At 42.1% G+C, this 19,238-nt stretch overlaps 1 protein-coding gene across 5 annotated transcripts in view; it reads left to right on the top strand.

Moving 5' to 3' along the window:
- Positions 1-18,041, top strand: part of rnf24 (ring finger protein 24) — a 161,603-nt gene extending 143,562 nt beyond the window's left edge. For all 5 annotated transcript variants that reach the window (XM_072576782.1, XM_072576800.1, XM_072576791.1 and 2 more), the window contains 2 exons: positions 5,613-5,692; positions 7,084-18,041. In XM_072576782.1, the coding sequence (XP_072432883.1) occupies positions 5,613-5,692; positions 7,084-7,195 (192 nt within the window). In that variant the 3' untranslated portion in view covers positions 7,196-18,041. The remainder of the gene's footprint in view (positions 1-5,612; positions 5,693-7,083) is intronic.
- The last annotated feature ends 1,197 nt before the right edge of the window (positions 18,042-19,238 follow it).

Raw genomic sequence — 19,238 nt, 5'->3', positions numbered from 1 at the left:
GTCATTTACTGTATCCGTTGCTCCCAATGCGTCTCCTCTACACTGGGGAGACTGGACGCCTCCTCGCAGAGCGATTCAGAGAATGTCTCCGGGACACCTGCACCAATTAACCCAACCGCCCTGTGGCCGAGCACTTCAACTCCCCCTCCCACTCTGCTGAAGACATGCAGGTCCTGGGCCTCCTCCACCGCCACACCCTCACCACTCGACGCCTGGAGGAAGAATGCCTCATCTTCCACCTCAGGACCCTCAAACCCCATGGCATTAATGTGGACTTCACCAGTTTCCTCATTTCCCCTCCCTTACCCCAGTTCCAACCTTCCAGCTCAGCACCATCCTCATGACCTGTCCTACCTGCCAATCTCCCTTCCCACCTATCCACTTCACCCTCCCCTCTGACTAATCACTATCTCCCCACATCCATTTACCTAACGCAGTCTTAGCTACCTCCCCCCCATCTCCACTCCCATCCCATTTAGCACACCACCCCCTCGGCTCACAGCCTCATTTCTGATCAAGGGCTTTTGTCCGAAACATCGATTCCCTGCTCCTCGGATGCTGCCTGACCTGATGTGCTTTTCCAGCACTACACTCTCGACTCTAATCTCCAGCATCCGCAGTCGTCACTTTCACCTAACTTCCCACCTTTGTTAACTTCCTAATATTTTTAATATTAGCAGCATTTTGTTGCTCCATGTGCTCTGAGTGTTCCTGGGAAGTGACTGTGCTCTCATTAAACTGACTAATAAAGATAAGATTTAATTCCTTCATTTTGACAGCATTAAAAACAGCATTATACATGGTCCCATCGGTTAGGTTAAAATTACCCGTTTGCAAATGTTCAGCTTTCCCTAAATCCTCGTGTGCTATAACCTGTAGTTGATCATTCTCGCTGTATTCCCCTACCCTGACATTTCACTTCCTCATTAGGTAGTTAATGCTGCAGTATTAGTTGAGATGTGACTAACCTAATAGTTTATTTAACATGTTTGCTGTCTGCATGAAAGGTCATGTCTACACTACACACAGGAAGTCATCAAGACAATGAGAAGAGAGCAGACTGTTAGGATAGCACTGCTGAGAATGTCTTTTAGAAGCATCACAACGTAAGATCACAGCTGGTCTGATTGCGGCCACAACTCCATGGCACTCTCTTGCCTTGCACAACCCCACAGCCCTCAACTCTGTTATAGATCAAAAATCTGTCTTATTCCATACTGAGTTTATTCAGTGACCCAGCTTCCACTGTTCTCTGAGTAAGAGAATTCCAAACATTAATGGCCCTCAGAGACAAAGTTTTGCCTCATCTCCATGTTAAGTGGGAAACTTGTTAATATAAAACTGCACCTCAAATTCTCGATTCCCACATGGGGTTGTATGGTCTCAGCAACTACCTTGTCAAACCCCATCCAAATCTTTTCTGGTTCAGTAAGTTCACCTCTGACAGCAGTGTGCTCATGTGAGATTCAGAGAGCCATAGCTCTCCTCTGAGAGCCCTTCCCCTGCCCTGCAAGAAATGCTTTTCAACACTTGAGTCTCTTCAGTTCAAATGTTTGTTTGCTTGCCATGATCATGTTGTTTACGTGTAATGGGATCCATGTCTTGGCACAACTTTACTGGCAGCTTAAGGGAAGAGTCAAGTGTGGAATAGTTGCCACTGAGGCTACAGGGGTGGACAGGGTAGCTGGGATTTGACCTGATCGGAGGACAAAGTGCAGTACAATGTGGCAAAATGTGAAAAGAAGAAAGGAAGGGTATTATTTAAATGCTGATAAAGAAGTGTGGATGTACAAAAGGATCTGGGTGCCACTTGTACATCAGTCAGTGAAGTTAAAAATCACACAACACCAGGTTATAGTTCAACAGGTTTATTTGGAAGCACTAGCTTTTTGAGTGCTGCTCTTTGACTTTTCCCTTAAGCTGCTCAGTAAAGTTGTGCCAGGTGGTTGTGGAGTATAAGATCATAAGACACAGAATTTATAGCAAAAGATTACAGTGTCACATAACTGAAGTGATATATTGAACAAACCTGGATTGTTAAGTCAGTACCTGAGGAAGGAGCAACGCTCCGAAAGGTAGTGCTTCCAAATAAACCTGTTGGACTATAACCTGGTGTTGTGTGATTTTTAACTTTGCCCACCCCAGTCCAACACTAGCTCCTCCACATCAGTCAAAAAAGTAGGCAGGTAGGTGCAGCAAGCAATTAGGAGGGGAAATGCTATATTGACCTTCATTGCAAGGGTGTTTATGCTCAGAAGTAGGGCTCCCTTACTGCAGTTATATAGGGTGTTGTTGAAACCACACCTGCAGTATTAGTTTCTCTATCCGAGAAAGGATTTGTTTGCCAGAGAGGGAGTGCAGTGGATATTGACTAAGCTGATGCCAGGACTGCCTCATGAGGAGAGGTCGGTTCAATTGGGCCCATAATCACTATGGTTTAGAAGAAGGAAAGGGGACCTGATTGAAATGCATAGAATTCCAAAAGAACTGGACAGATTAGAATGCAAGGAGGATATTGACCCTGGTTGGAGAGTCTGGAACTAGGGGACACAGTCTCATGATACAGTGGAGGCCATTTCGGACTGGGAGGAGAAAATATTACTTCTCTCAGTAAATAGCGGACCTGTGGAATTCTCTCCCACAGAAGGCTACAGAAGCCAAGTCAATGAATATATTTTCGGTCCATTCCATTTTCGCTGTCGGCAGTGCATCCCGGGTGTATCATGTCAGAAGCAAATCAAGAACATGACAGTCCTCTCAAAAGAAAGAGATTGATAAATTGTTACATTTTAAAGGCACCAAGGGGTCTGGGTAGAAAGCGGGACTGTTGCATTGAGATGGATGGTCAGCTGTGACCACATTGAATGGCAGAGCAGGTTGGAAGGGACAAATTCCCTACGCCTGCTCCTGGTTTCTATGTTTAACATTTGAAGTTGAGTAAGTGGCAGGGAAATAATGCTATTCAGTAAATGAGTTCTAACTATGTGGATTAAATGTTCCCATCATGAACAATGTGCACCACTCTGTTTATAGCAATCACTCTCGGTAGCAATAAATTTGCATTCATCAGACAGTCCGGAAGCCCGATTTATAAATCCGAAAGTATGAGATGGCTTGTGTATGCACATTTCTCTTTGGAGTTTAACATTTATAAGAGATTGAAACTGGAGATTAAAACACCTTTTCCTCTCTTGTGTAATCGGAGTAATGAACAAAGGCCTATTGTGTGGTTACAGGGTTGATGGCTGCCAAGCTGCGACTGTGTGGCAAAGCATCCAGTCCAGCACATGACCTCCTTAAACACATGGCACTTCAAGGGGTGTCAGGTAACCAAAACATCAAAGGCTTTTGATGCCAGCCCTTACAGTGAGACCCGTGTGTGACGTTCTGTCAAATGTTCCTGTGCTTTGGGGAGCTTATAAAAAGGAGTTACACTCTCCATTCTGTTGCATTTAGGCCAGTGTCTGAGTTTAGCTGAATGCTCTTCCTTACACAGCTCAGGTAGCAAACTTGACAAATATTTGCCTGCTTGCAGCCAGATACCAATATCTTATTACACTGCAAAGGGCAAACCACTAGAGGAAGCTGGAAAGAGATTGTCTATTTTTCCATCCAGGCAATTTTGTTACGATATATATTTATGTATGTCCCTTTTTAATGTGTATATATTTGCACCTTTTGACCTGGTAGTTCGGCATCAGCGTAAATCTGCACAACAATGCTCATTTTCATTTTACCCTTGTGATGGCAATCTGTCCATTTATAGCATTTTTGTTCCATTCCATTTTCGCTGTCGGCAGTGCATTCCGGGTATATTCTGTCAGAAACAAATCAGGAACATGACAGTCCTCTCAAAGGCAGAGCTGCCCAGTTTGTCAGCTCATCAAACAGAGGCGGCTTCACTAGCTCAGCCACATGCACAGGATGGAATACAGTCACCTACCCAAGGACTCTCTATATAGGGAATCAGCTGGAGACAGACAGTCAGTCAGCACCCAAAGTTGTGCTTCCAGGAGGCTTGCAAATTTGACTCAGCAGCACTCAACATTGACTTTTATGCCTGGTCACCAGTTGACAAAAGAGGGGAAAGGGAGCACTCCCTGAGACCTGGATTGCACCACTGTGATGTCCAGTGATTTGCCAACAATGGCCAGTACTAAGAACAATAATCCACAGCAAATCTGTGTGCAGCACTTGTGTCAGAATCTGCCTCTTCACTGATCAACATGGGGCCACACTACATAAAGACACCATCTAGAAGTGCAATGTTTGCTACGTACCCAGCAGTTTTTGTAGATGGAAGGAAGCTGGATTTTCATTAACATGCAGCATTCCATTACAAAGTCTATTTTCATCTGATAATCATCTGCTGTGACGTGTTGAATTAGCTAAGAATTTTAAAATATATCATCTGAATAGTTCCACATCTTTGAGAAGACTATGGCCAACAGTAGGCTTCAGTAAATCCGGGTTGCATCCTGTGACGTTCTGAAGACCATCCAAAGTATCTTAGTGCAAATTAAGTTAAATATCACAAAAACAGAAATTACTGGAGGAGCTCAGCAAATCTGGGAACATCTGTGGAGAGAAAACAAAGTTAATATTTCAAGACCTTTCAGAACTGGATTCAGTCCACAGATACTTCCAGACTCGCAAGTTTCTTTGGCAATTTCTGTCTTTGTTTCACAACTCCAGCATTCACAGTTCTCCATTTTATAATAATAACAGTAGTCTTGGTTTGGACATCCACAAGTTAGGAGATTAATGATGTGATGTAAGATGTGTGATTTATATATATTTTAATATCTTAGGGTTTGGTTTTGAAATAGCAGCATCTGGGTTTGGACTATGCAAAGGTTTAATGATTAACTTGTAATTACTTCTGTAGCCATGATGATTTCTTTGAAAACACAATAAGAGAGAGAGAGACTTCCTGGAGAGAAACAGGATTTTGTTCACACTGGGAGAATTTTGTCTCAATAGAATAAGCAGTGATGTGAAGCTTAGAAGATTCTGAAATTTGTTTGGCTTAGGTTAACAGCGTGGCTGGAAGAAAGCACTTTTGAGTTGGGCTATTTTGCAGAAGTCTTGGCTAAAGCTGGATGTCTAAAACATTTGCTTCTGAAGAAGATTTTAGAACTGTTCTGAAATGGGTTATCTCGGCGTAAGGAGTTAGTCTGAAAGTTCCAAATAAGAAGTGTTTGGTTAAAATCTGAAAGAGTTATTTAAATCTGAAGAGGTCTAAGCTCAGTTGTATGAATACTCAAGGAAGAGGTTATAAGATTCTCCAGACAGGGAATGGAATCCACAGAGAAGCCCGATGGGTGTGAGAGAGAAGGCAGGTCTCTCTGGTGTGAATACTGTAAAGCTGTTGGGATTAATGGGATTGTAGTTTTCTGTGTGTTTTGATTCCTTTAAACTCATGCTATATTTAGTTTAACTACCATACGAATGTTGTACACCTAATAATTTCTTGGTCAGGGTTATAATAATCAAAGTCTTACTTCAAACATTCTGTTAAACGTCATTGCGTCATCCACTTTACTTTGTAAGCCTTTGTTGTCTTTCCAAATGTCGTTTTTTTTAACTGACTGTTTTATTGTGCCTGACAGATCTGCGCAGTCTGCTTGGAGGAGTTCAAGCCGAAGGATGAGCTTGGGATCTGTCCATGTAAACATGCATTTCACAGAAAGTGAGTACAGTGGAAATTGTGCAGCAGACTGGGCTGGTGCATATTGTGGTGAATGCACTCAGTTTTTTTCCCAGGGTTGGGGAATGGAGGACGAGAGGGCATCAGTTTAAGGTTAGAGGGGACCTGAGGGGCAACCTTTTTATACAGAGGGTGGTATGCATATGGAATGAGCTGCCAGCGGAGGTGGTTGAAGTGGGTATATTAACAACGCTCAAAAGGCATTTGGACAAATACATGGATAGGAAAGATTTAGAAGGATATGGGCCAAGTGCAGGGAAATGGCATTAGCGTGGATGGACATTTTGGTCAGCATGGCAGCTTGTGCCAAAGGGCCTCTCTCCGGGCTGTAAGACCCTATGACTCTACATCCCTATGGTGCGTTATTGCCTAAAAATTCAATGATTCCAAGAAAGTAATGCTTCTGGAAGCTGAGACATTGACCTCTTCCTTTCTGGGCATTAATAAGTGGCCTGGTTAATGTCACAGTCTTGGAATAAGGCATCAGCCTTTCATCGCTGAAATGCGGATAGATTTCTTCACTTAAAGATGATAATTCTTTAGAATTCTGTACCCACAGAGCCCTGGGTGGCCAGTCATTGAGGATAGTCAAATATCAGTGGGTATTTGGATACTCGGAGAATTGGGGAATATTGCTGGAAGGGAAAGCTGACAGAGAAGGTCAGATGTGATATTGTTGAATTGGCAGAGCAGGCTGAAAGGCTAAAGGTTTGCTCCTGCTTTTACTTTTATATTGTTATAAAATTAGTCTAAATTTAACAGTAAAGTCATAGAATCTCTACAGTGCAGAAGCAGGTAATTTGACCCATCAACTCTGCATTGATCCTCTGAAGAGTATCCCACCAAGATCCACTCCCCTACCCTATCCATGCATTTCTGATGAAGGGCTTATGCCCAAAACATTGATTCTCCTGCTCCTTAGATGCTGCCCGACCTGCTGTGCTTTTCCAGCATCAAACTCTCGACTCTGATCACCAGTCCTCACTTTCTCCTGCATTTCCCATGGCTAGCCCAGCCACCTAACCTGCACATTTTGGACTGTGGGAGGAAACCCACACATGCACAGGGAGAGCATGCAAACTCCACACAGACAGCCACCCGAGGGCAGAATCGAACCTGGATCCCTAGTGTTGTGAGGTAGTTGTGATAACCACTGAGCCAGTGTGCTGCCCTATTACTGCTATATGAGATTGGTGGGACAGAAGGAGAAGGGACTTTCCTGAACATCTAATTGTGCAAAATGGAATATAAGATGTTGTACTGTCAATGGCTGATATCTGTTTTGTTTTCATGAGTATAAATTACACCAAAAATACAGAGCCCAGTGTACTGAGAAATAAGTGTATTTTCTTTTCTGTTTCTCTCTTTCATAGGTGTCTGATCAAGTGGCTCGAAGTAAGGAAGGTTTGTCCACTCTGTAATACACCTGTCCTCCAAAATAACCAAGAGTCAGGACCTATCAGTGGGACGGACAACCTCGTGTAGCACACGCAGCTCGCATTTCAACTCAAGAGAAAGGATTTTCTTTTTTGTATCATCATTATTTTTGTTCATTTGTTGTTTCATTTTTTTCCGTGTGTGTAATGGAGCCGATTCACAAGGTGGTGATCCTGCGGACCCATACCTGAGTGTGTGGTTAATGGCGCACCGTGACACACCGCAAGGGGACTGGAGAGTCTCGAACACCAAAGCACTTTTTTTTTGTCGCTGGTTCCACCAGGAGGTGCTGCTGGACCTGTCAGTACAACATGACTTGAGGCCAATCTGACTTGAGTTGTACACGAAGGAGCACTTTACAATGACTCATTCTCCTCCCCTTTTCCAACTGTCACAGGTACAAAAAAAAGAGACTGGAGGTGTGTACTGCATAGGTTTTTCTTAAAGTTCCTTCAGATTGAGCACTCGGGTGGAAAAAAGGGGCGTGTCAACATTTTAAGGGATAAGCAAACAAAGGGAATGGACTTCGGCCTTTTCAAAGTGGAAGCTTTGAGTATTACATGACACTATGCAAAGCAGCCAACCATGAGGCGGGACTTCTCAATGATTTCATGCTTAAACCCAAATTGCCAAAAACAAAAGTGTTAAAGCTCTCACTCCTATTTTAGATTAGGTCTGTGAATGATAAGGCTCGAATTATCGTTCGCCGCCCTTTATTCCTCAGCCAGAGCCTCTTGGCATTAAACCATCAAAATATTTGATGATGAGACACTTTCTTTTTGGTGGAGGGGTTGGAAAAGTGGTCAAACTCTGTTCAAGACACTACACATATGGCTGAGTGAGTGGAGCTCTTTGGGACAATCCCCTTAGTGAATAGATGATTTTATTTTCCTTTTTTAAAGTAAAGCATTATTAAGAACATTTTGTAAGAAGAGTTTTCAAAAACTTTGAGTCTTTGTGAATGCTTTCTGTGGTTGGTCAGGAGCTGAGATGGGTCAGGAGTTGAGATGGGTCAGGAGTTTATTCAATGAGGCTCCTCAGGCAGGTGGAGAGAACACTATAATGTTAATTAGAGACCCACTCAGAGTTTTAGTAGACAGCAGATCTCAGCTGTCGAATACATCAGCATATGGCCAAGAGTGTAAGTGTGGTCGGTAGTGAGATCCTGTGCAAAGAAGTAATATAATGTTAAAAAAAATAATGCTTTAAAAGAAAACAACAAGTAAGAAATTTGGGTAAGAAAGGTGAGAAAAATGTGAAGGTTGAGAAAGGAAAGAGGTGGAGGTGGGTTTGGGAATGGCTAGAGAGCAAGGAGAGCTGCTTGGAAAACCGAAAACTATCTGAATTGAAGTCAGACTAGGATTAGCATTGAACCTCTCATCTGTATTAGTAAGACAGGTGGCACCGGGATGTGTACCAGCACAGCTAATGAAAGCCTTGTGGACCTTTTCCTAATTCTTTAAAATTTGTGTCATTGGTAGACAGGATGGTTAAGAAGGCATTTAGCATGTTTGCCTTCATTGCTCAGACTTTTGAATACAAGAATTAAAATGTCATGTTGAGTTTTTATAGGATGTTGGTGAGGCCTTTTCTGAAGTACTGTGTCCATTCCTCGTTGCCCTGCGAGAGGAAGAATATTATTAAAAGGGAGAGGGGTCTGAAAAGATTTACAAGGATGTTGTTAGGAATGGTGGGTTTTGATATATAAAAATAGACTGGAAAGGCTGGGTCATTTTTTTTAGCTGTCGCATCGGAGGTTGAGGAGTGACCTTCTTGAGATTTATAAAATCATCAGGGGCAGAGATAAGGTGAATAGCAAGGGCCTTTTCCCTAGGGTTGGGGAGTTCAAAACTCTGGGGCATATTTTTAAGGTGAGAAGAGGAAGATTTAAAAAGGTCACGAGGGGCAACTTTTTTACACAGGATAGTTCGTGTTTAGAATGAACTGCCAGAGACATTGTAGATGCAGTTACAGTATAACATTAAAAAGACATTTGGATAAGTTCATGAATAAAAAAGGTTTGGAAGGATGTGGGCCAAAAGCAGGCAGGTGGGACAAGATTAGTTTGGCAGAATTGTTGGCATGGATTAGTTGGACCGAAGGGTCTGTTTCCATGCTGTATGACAGTATAACATCATTCATTTAAAGACCAATTTCCTCAAAGTCATTGCAACCTTGTCCTGGTCTCCCAATAATGAGCAACATAAAGAGGTGATTCTGAAAGAAAGATTGAATGCTGGAGCTTTGTTCTGAGATTCAGAATGTTGCTGATGCAGCAGTTAGGAACCTACAATTGATTCATTTTTATCTTATTTGAGTTACACATGACCTTTATCCGAAATGCTTTTTTTGAGAATGTCAGTGAAAAGTATATCGCATTTGAAGTGAAAAAGATGCCATTTTTGTTCCCCATATTTTTGTATAACCTCCCCCAGATCTCAGAATGCCCAGTTCTTTATAACAGAACATTGTGATGGCTTTACACTTTCCCTCTTTATCAGGCTACATGACACTTTGTTAAAAGGCCTTTTTCCTTATTGTTTCTGAGTTACTCTAACTAGTGAGCTGAACTTTTACAACTGTCTGCCGTGGGATAAAGAAATCTTCGAATTTTAAAGCACAGTGGAGGCGTTACAGCCTGTCATACCCATTCTAGCACTTTGACAATGTTATCCAATTAGTCTCACTCCCTTCCTCTCAGTCCTTTTTGTTGGGACCTCTGTTTTCCTCCCTTTAATTGTAGACTCTTCTTCTTTCAGCTAGGCAGGATGTTTCACTCTGTGATTTTAATGAGACTGAACTATAAGCTCTCTTTGAACATACTGGACCTTCTAGTCAGTTAGAAATGTCCAGTTCTAATTGCTGATAGTGAGGCACAATGAGGCAGGAGGGTTGTCTTTTTCACTCGGCATGTACTCAGTGTTCTCAAACCCAGGTGCACTTTATCTCTCTCTCTCTCCTCTCTTTTTCTCTCTCTCTCTTTCCTCTATCTCTCTTTCTCTCTCTCTCTCCTCTCTCCTCTCTCTCTCCCTCTTTCTCTCTCTCTCTCCTCTCTCCTTTCTCTCTCAGTACCTCCTTTTGTGAGACATTGTGCTGATGGGAGGGTGTGATATTAACCTAACTTGCCAGACACGAAACCTACAGAGTCAGATAGGAAGGTAGCTTTATAATTAAAATTCAAAATTACTATCTATGATTCACGAAGCCAAAAATCAGGACTGGTTATCCCAACCATTCCAACCTGCACTCATCAAGGCAAGGTGTGACAGAGATTGAATCCTTGAATAATTTGTGTAAGGTATTTTTCTTCTCCTGAAGAAAGGCTCCTCTATCAGCTGAGTTAGCAGGTCCATTGCCGACTCTGAAATTGAGCCTTCTGTCTGAGGGAATGAGGCAGGTTCAATCCTTGCTGCGGAGGCAGCTGAGTTTCAGATACATCGGCAGAGAGTTTAACAACATGTTCTAGATCCATATTTAACCAATCCATATAATGCTCTGAAAGTTCACCATGTATGGATTCCCTTGACGACCTGATGCCTTCTGAAGATAAATAACCCGCCGACAGTAGTTTATGTGTTAAAAACTGATTACTTCACCGAGATACCAAAGAACTAGAACACCCATGCTGTCAAACCCATGGAGAGTGGTATTCATTAGTCAGCCATTTGTAACCTGCCTTCACCCTTGGTTCTCAATAGACTTGCTACTCGTTATGGTATTCACTCCTCTGATCTTGGCCCAGAATGCTGATGACATGTTTCCTCTATGTAATCCTGCTACCTGCTCCCCAGAAGGTGAAGGAATCCTGAAAGGAGATTAATGAGAAGAGTTGAACAAAGGCCTATTCAATTGGAATTATTCCCTCATGCGCTCTTCCTTTGCTAAAGTCATTGGTTGTCAATTGTTGTTTGCTGAGGTGCTGGGAGTTTGTTCTGCAGTGAGCTACTGAAATGAAATCCCCTCCTGACTGGTGCCACAACCAAGAGCTTCTCAAGGTGGCCAATTGTTGGGTTTGTCAGTCTGCGATGAGTCCTACATTGCCTCAATTTCCAAGGCAAGGAGTCGAAGAGATACAATCTGAGGATTATATTTTTTTTAAAAATACAATAATACAAAGCACTTAACATGTCGGTGGGCCATTACAAGTCTTGAAAACCAAGCTTAATCATGTGACTTCCCATCAAACAAATTCCCAATCACAGCCATGCCTATTCGGAAGAAGAAAATAGAGCAGAACCATCCCCTAAGAAAGGCCTAGAAACCTGCTGCTGTCTTAGATGGGGATTGATGTGTGATGGACGAGGACAAGGGAGTAAGGAATTATTTTGGTACAAGCATCAACACCACTTGAAATGAAGGAATGGTGAACAATGTTAATAAAAGCTGTAACTAGAAGTGCCCTATAGTGGGACGTGGCTTTCATCTCAAATCAGCATATGAGCAAATACTTCCAAAGACGACAAATGCACCACTTGCAACCCATTATCAGGTGACAATTCTACAAATATAAATGACTTCTCAATTATAGCACAAGGAACACAGTATTTTGCATTAACAGTGTTGAAGACTGCCAGTTTCTGAGCAATAATATTCATTGTGCATACAAATATAAGTTAGGTACGTTCTCTTCACCTTTACAATTTAACAAACGTATCTCAACGCTTCATCACACAAAGAGATTGATTTTAATTTTGGAATCATTTGATCAAATCTTGTCCATCTAAAAGACTTGAATTAATCCACTGCTTAATGTGAAGATTTAGCTCTGATCAAAGATGCCATTGCCAATGGAGGGTCATCAACTCAACCTAAAATGATGATAATTCATCTTTACAAAAATAGAAGCTTTGCTCAGGTCAAATTTTTCAAAACCTTTTTCTGAATATTTCTGTGGGAATTAATTGAGTGCACTCATCAATGTGGAGACAACAATACATGTTTGCCTATATTAATCACCCCCCGTGACGTGGTAGAGTGTCTTCTCACATAGTCTTGGACACTACAGTGTCATAACTGTACAAGTTACAAAGGAATCCTGGGTAAATGGAGAAAACTGGTTAACTCGATTGTAACAAAAATATTTCTAATCCTATTTTATGTCTCAAAGCTGTTAGTAGATTAATTCATGCAAACGTCACAAACTTACCACAAAGTGCCCAGACCCTGACAGTTTTTTGAAAAGAAAGCTTAGAGTAAATCTTACCAACATGAATTTTCCACCTTAACCATCCTATTTTGCATGCCAGACAGATTGCATCATTGGATTGCATATGTTGGTATAATCATGAAAAAGTCATCAACATTGTTAACCTTTTTTTGTTTTAGTTTTGGTTTTGAGAAATGCAATTTTGTTCCAGTTGAATAATATTTCCTTAGTGAGCTTTGGGAAGGTTTGAGCTTCCGTGGATGTGAGGTTTAATCAGCCCAAACCCTATGTTCTCGTGTTGCTGGAATCTCATCACTGCTTCAACTAATAGGAATCTATTGTGGAACTAAAACTGCCCCCACTTCTGACCCCTGCCTCTGCTGTGCTTCCAGTCCCATCCGCATAGAGCTCATGGCGCAGGCTGTCTTTAGCACCACATCTGCAACAGAGTTTACTTTGAGAGTTAGGGAGGTGTGTTCCTTCACTACAGATGGTGTAAATATTTACCGTTATCCTATTAATATACTTACAACATTCTTTTTTTTTCAAAAGCCACCAAGCTTGTTTGTGTTACAATTTTCTTTTTGTTTATATTGTTATTTTACAAAGATACTCAGTGTTAGGCCCTGAAGGGGAGCTTTGTATTCATCAGGCGAGACAACATGGTCTCTTCGCTGCACCTTCCTGCTTCTTCTGGTCAGTCCTTTGTGATTGTTTAGTGCTCATGACCTCAGGATCATTCACAAGTATTGACATGTTCAAAAATGGTCATGTACACATTGCTTAATACCCTAGCCTTCTATGTTGAAACTGGGATGCATTGAGCAAGACAGAGAAGAGATTGTGCCTGGCAACAGCACAGTATGTTGCTTCATTTTTCTAGCACTAGCTCTTAATCGCAGTCCCCATCAGCGGGTTCACCTCCCTCCTCTCCCAAGGCAGGTCAACCTTTCAAAATCTTCATCTGTACTTGTTTTATTCAACCTTCCATTGCTTTCCCCCCAGAACTGACTTACCTGTTGCTCCTGTTTCGTGTGGCTCCATTTGTGAGACTTACAACAGAAACAAAAGATTCTGTCACCTTTTTCCATCTGCTGCCAGGAGGGTTATAGAGTCATACAACATGGAAACAGATCCTTCGGTCCAACTTGAACAGGTTTCCCAAACTGAACTAGTCTCATTTTCCTGCATTTGGCCCATAACTCTCTAAAACTTTCCTATCCATATTCCTGTCCAAACGTCTTAAATTCTGTAATTGTACCAGCCTCTATCACTTTCTCTGGCAGCTTGTTTCATATGCACATGACTGTGTGAAAATGTTGCCCCCTAGGTCCCTTTCCAATCTTTCCCCTCTCACCTCAAACCTATGCCTCTCGTTTTGAATTCCCGTACACTGGGGAAAAGACCTCAGCAATTCACCTTATGTATATCCCTCATGATTTTATAAACCTCGTCAAGGTCACCCCTCAACCTCCTATGCTCCAGGGGAAAATGTCCCAGACTGTCCACCTCTCCTTATAACTCAAATCCTCCAGTATCACGAATGTCCTTGTATATGCTTCTTGCCCCCTTTCCAGTTTAATAACATTCTCCCACATTAACTGTCATGAGTTGAGTTGACCCACCCAACCACCAGGTACAACCGCATCACTGAACAGGCGTTTGTCCACTGTCCTCACTCCTATCATTTTTCAGGTGATCTCTGTCTGAGAGGGGTAGAGTGAGAGAGTAGAGGGATACTCCCCCAGCCCCCTTACTCCCACTCCATTACATAAATCACAAGGTCTTTGCAGAGAAGAACATTCAAGCCACTTTAGATCGTCCAGAATGACCCCATTACACACTCCAGTTCTTCTTAAATTATCCCAGGGTGGCATAGTGGCTCAGTGGCTAATACTGCTGTCTCACAGTGCCAGGGAGCCAAGTTTGAATCTGACTGTGTGGAGTTTGTATCTTCTCCACGTGTCTGCATGGGTTTGCTCTGGTTTCCTCCCACAGTCCAAAAGATGTGCAGGTTAGGTGGATGGCCATGCAAAATTGCCCATAGTGGTAGGTGCATTAGTCAGGGGAAATGGTTCTGGATGGGTTACTCTTAGGAGGGTCGGTGTGGACTTGTTGGGCCGAAGGGTCTGTTTCCACACTGTAGGGAATCTGATTAAGTTAGCCTGAACTACACTGTCTGCAAGGCTGTTTCATCTGCATGTGCCACCAAATTGCAGTTTACTAATTTGAAACTCCCCTAATTCTACTTTGCAAAGTGCTTTCGAGTAAGCTTTTGGATGTACCTTTTCTGTTCTGTTTCTGTTTGAACAAAATCAAGGGCAGACATTTGCCTGGAGCTCTACAAGTCACAGCATTACAGTGGGAAAAGATCCCAGGATAATGCAGAGTCACATCTGGGACATCTCTTTTTAAGACCTGAAAACCTAAAAGGTTTCTCCAGTCTTACCTCAGCCAAAGGTCAGCCTTATGCCTCTCTCCAAGTACATTGTGTTTGAGGTAAGAGTTTACAATGATAAGGTGAGTAATCTTAGGGAAGAGTACTCTCCAATCCAAGAACCAAGTTGCCATTCAGAAGCTGAACCCTAAACTTACCCAAACAAACTGACCAGAGGATGGCTTGGCTTTCTGTATTGAGTCTATTTTATTCAGTGTGTATACCTTAAACTCATTATTAAAGCAAACCAAAAAATCTCAGAGACTAGATACACCAAATGTGGTAACATTTCTCCAACAGTTCCCACTTGTATGAAATTTAATGAAAAACTGAAATGGGTGGAAGAAGATTGGCATTTAAAAAAATATCGATATACAGTTAAAAGCTTTTCAGGTCTGATGCTAAATTTTAGCAAGGGCATATTAAAGAAACTTGAGATTTGAACTATCCACAGAGCAAGGGCTAGTCATACCACAAGATCATAAGTTATCGAGCACAATTAGACCATTTGGCCCATCAGGTCTGAGCAACCATTTAACTATGTTTAATATGTTTCTCAACCCCATTCTCCTGCCTTCTCCCCGTAATCCGTGATCTCCTTACTAATCAAGGACCTATCTATATCTATTAAATATATCCTTCGACTTTATCTCCACAGCCTTCTGTGGCAATGAGTTCCACAGATACACCACCCTCTGGCTGAAGAAATGTTTCCTGGTCACAGTTCTAAAGGGTTGACCTTTCACTCTGAGGCAGTGCCCAAGGCTGATAGTCTCTCCTACTAGTGGATACATCTTCTTGACGTCCACTCGTTCTGTTAAGTTTCAATAAGATCTTCCTCATCTTTCTAAACTCCATTGAGTCAGAGTCCTAAACCGCTCCTCATTTCACAAGCCCCACATCCCTGGGATCATTCTTGTAAAACTCCTCTGGACATCCCCCATCCAAACAGAACATCCTTGTTTAGATACAGGGCCCAAAACCGCTCACGATATTCCAAACATAGCCTGACCAGAGTCTTATACAGCCTCAGCCGTACAGCTCTGCTGTTGTATTGCAGCCCTCATGAATGATAACATTGCATTTACCTTTCAGACTATCAACTGAACCTCCATGTTGACCTTAATCGAATCCTGAACTAAGACTTCTAACTCCCTTTGTGCTTCAGATTTCAGCAGCCTTTCCCCATTGAGAAAATAGTCTGTATTTCTATTCTTCCTAGCAAGTGCATAACCTCAAACTTTGTCACATTGTATTCCATCTGCTATTTCTTTGCCCACGCTCCTAGCTTTTCCAAGTCCTTTTGTGGCTTCCCTGCTTCCTCATTACCCGCCCCCGCCTATCATTGTGCATATACCAATAGTGGCTAAGCTCCACACAGAGCAGTCCAGACGTATATAGATTATTCAACACTGCAGAGAGGATATAGAGGCAACTGATGTTGACTGCAGTGTGAGCTGCTCTCACATAGTTGTAGTCCCATGAAAATAGGATTGGTGCCTAATTAAAGGAACTGTGCAGTAACAGCATCAAAGTAAACTTCTGATGAAGTCACCAGACTGGAAACACTGCTTTCTCCCCACAGACGCTGCCTGACCTGTCCAGTCTTCCCAGCAATTTCTGTTTCGGTTTTAGATCTCCAGCGTCCACAGTTCTCTGTTTTATCAAAGTCAATCACCCCAACAACCAGGGTTACTACATCCAGAAAGTTCACCTTTGCATTTCTGCCTGAAGCTTCTTGCTCCCTGATGTAACCGTGGAGGGCTAATATGAAAGAAATTTGTGGGATTGTGGTAGATCTTTGGGTTCCAAAGAGGCCCAGTGGCTGAGGTACATTGGCAAAACTAGTCAGCAGTGTTTCATTGGTGAGGAGGCAGCAGCCTAGTGGTATTGACTGTCAACCCAAAGACCCAGTTAATGCTCTTGGGATCCAGTTTCGAATTCCCCCCATGGCAGATGGTAGAATTTCAACTCAATAAAAATCTGGAGTTAAATGTCGAATGATGACCATGAATCCATTGCTGATTGTTGGAAAAACCCATCTGGTTCACTAATGTCCTTTAGGAAATCTGATATTGTCACCTGGTCTGACCAACATATGACTCCAGATGCACACCAATGTGGTTGACTCTTTCTTGCCCTTGCGGATGTTAATGCAATCATCCTGTGAATGTATGTAGTTGTTAAAAAAAGAGGCACTGAAGATTGCTATGCTGTTAATGGACTCTCCAAGTGACTTCTAACAGGACAGGCAATGAAAGACAAAACTGCTTATGGCTTTTGCAGCTTGAATTGTGTCTCGGTTGAGTATTTATATCTTACATTGGACATTTAAACTGTACCCCCCCCCCCCCCAACCCCCACTGTCCCCAATCAACAGAAAGCTGAGGTGATGGAGAAGAGTCAGTCTGTAATGTTACAGAAACACTGTGGTCCTTATAGCGAGTCAAGCCGTGTTTCCAAAACTTGGTGATCTCAAAATAAGTGAAGCCACTATTTTGATTACTACATATCAATACTTCACAACATAAAAGAAATAAAGAAAAATGTCCTAACAAAAAGACCACCAGCATTTATCGGAGAATTTAAACTCATCTTAACCCAGCTCATTCCATTCCAGATAAGCATGAATCACAGATAAATAGTGAATATTTGGGGTTTTTGGTGGGTTTTTTTTTCCCATCTTTCCCTCGGCTTTTCCCATTTTTACCCCCTGCCTTTTGTGTTGTCGTTCTTTCCCTTGTTAAAACGCTGACCTTTCTCTCATCTCCATCTCCTGCTTTGTCCTTTTTTTTCCCCCAATTCCCATCTCACTATCAATAAATACATTGCATGACAAGATTTAAACAGAAATGATGGCGGCCATTTGAAGGTGCAATGAAAGCCACTTTAAATAATCCAGTATTACAATTTTTTACAAATATGAAGTGAGTGAAAATGTGATTTCTTCAAGCTTTGAGGTGAAGAGGTCGTTTTCTAAAGTAGAAACCCTGTGTGTCTCTTCCTGCAGTAGCAATGTAACTCAAGCAGATGCTCTTGTGGGTGGGTTTTCTGCCTTTCTATTGACACCCTGTAATAAACCTACTCTCTAATGTATATGGAACTTAGGCTATCAGTTTCATAGACATGTTTGTATAAGAATTCTGCAGCAGAATATATTTTAAAAATTGCTATTTGTAAGCTATATTTTTGTATATTTAATTGCTATTTTGAAATTTTGATGGCTTTTGTTTTGCTAATTAATTGCGTTGTATTTGAGAATATCTGCATGTGATTGACTGGAATTGTAAATAAATGAGAGGTTTCCGAAACTGGGAGTCTCGTGGTACTACTGCGAGTGTCTGATTCTGGATTGCAGCCTTACACCTTCCAATGTAAATAGTGCTTGCATTGCTATGGCACTGTTTACCAACACAGGTGAAAGATGCCTGATGAAGGGCTTTTGCCTGCTGCTGCTCCTCAGATGCTGCCTGACCTGCTGTGCTTTTCCAGCACCACTCTAATCTTCAGCATCTGCAGCACTCACTTTCGCCAAGTCACCAAGAGTTCCAGGCTAATGCTTTGGGAACATGGGGTTGAATCCCCCATGGCAGATGGTGAAATTTAATTCAATAAAAATCTGGAATTAACGTCTAGCCTAATAGTGACTGTGTAACCATTGGAAACAAAAAATGCTAGAGATCACAGTGGGTTAGGCAGCATCCATGAAGACAGAGCAAGCTAACATTTTGAGGCTAGGTGACCCTTCATCACCTTTGATCCCCATGACCATAAAAATGGTGGAAATGGAGCTGGAAATACCAGAATCAAGTGTCACCCATCATTTGTAAATGTGTCCTGCCTATCACAAACACAGATGAAGCTTTGAGAATCCATGTCCTATTCCCATCCATTCTTGTGGGCAAGACTTCACTGTCAGAAAATCGCAGCACACCCAACAATTAGAGTGTTTGCTGTGAGCCCAGAGTCTGAACCAAAAAAATGTGATGATTTCATCACAATGTGGATGTAGATGATCAGACAGTCTTTGCACTTAGGAGGTGAGCTTGTGTTTTTTTATTCAGGAGCTGAGCCTCTCACTGCAGAATATCCAGCCTCTTTCCCGATAAAGTATTCATGAGGCTGGCCCAATTCAGTTCATGATCAGTGGTGACCCTGCAGGTAATGTCAATGTTCCAATTTCAGAAATCCACCAAATCAATACTGCATTGCAGTTTAGACTATTACCTATCAAACAATTGTGTTAAACAGTAATTTGTTAAGTGATGAATTGGATATCGAGACAGAGAAGCTGACACACTGTCTCCCCTATTGTCATTGGGCCTGGCACAAGGTGCCTGATTGATATGACCACCTTAAAGGCATTTTAGGGATGGCCAATAAATGCCAGCCTGCCCTGCAATGCCTACATTCCTGAACAGTTAAAAGTCTCACACCTTGGTCTTGCCTGTCGGCAGATCCTCACTGTCTGGAAGTATGTGAAATTTACAACACAGAAGTAGACCTCA

This window comes from Chiloscyllium punctatum, chromosome 1 (genome assembly GCF_047496795.1).
Source record: "Chiloscyllium punctatum isolate Juve2018m chromosome 1, sChiPun1.3, whole genome shotgun sequence".
Classification (NCBI taxonomy): Eukaryota; Metazoa; Chordata; class Chondrichthyes; order Orectolobiformes; family Hemiscylliidae; genus Chiloscyllium; species Chiloscyllium punctatum.
This window is presented reverse-complemented; position numbering and strand designations above follow the sequence as displayed.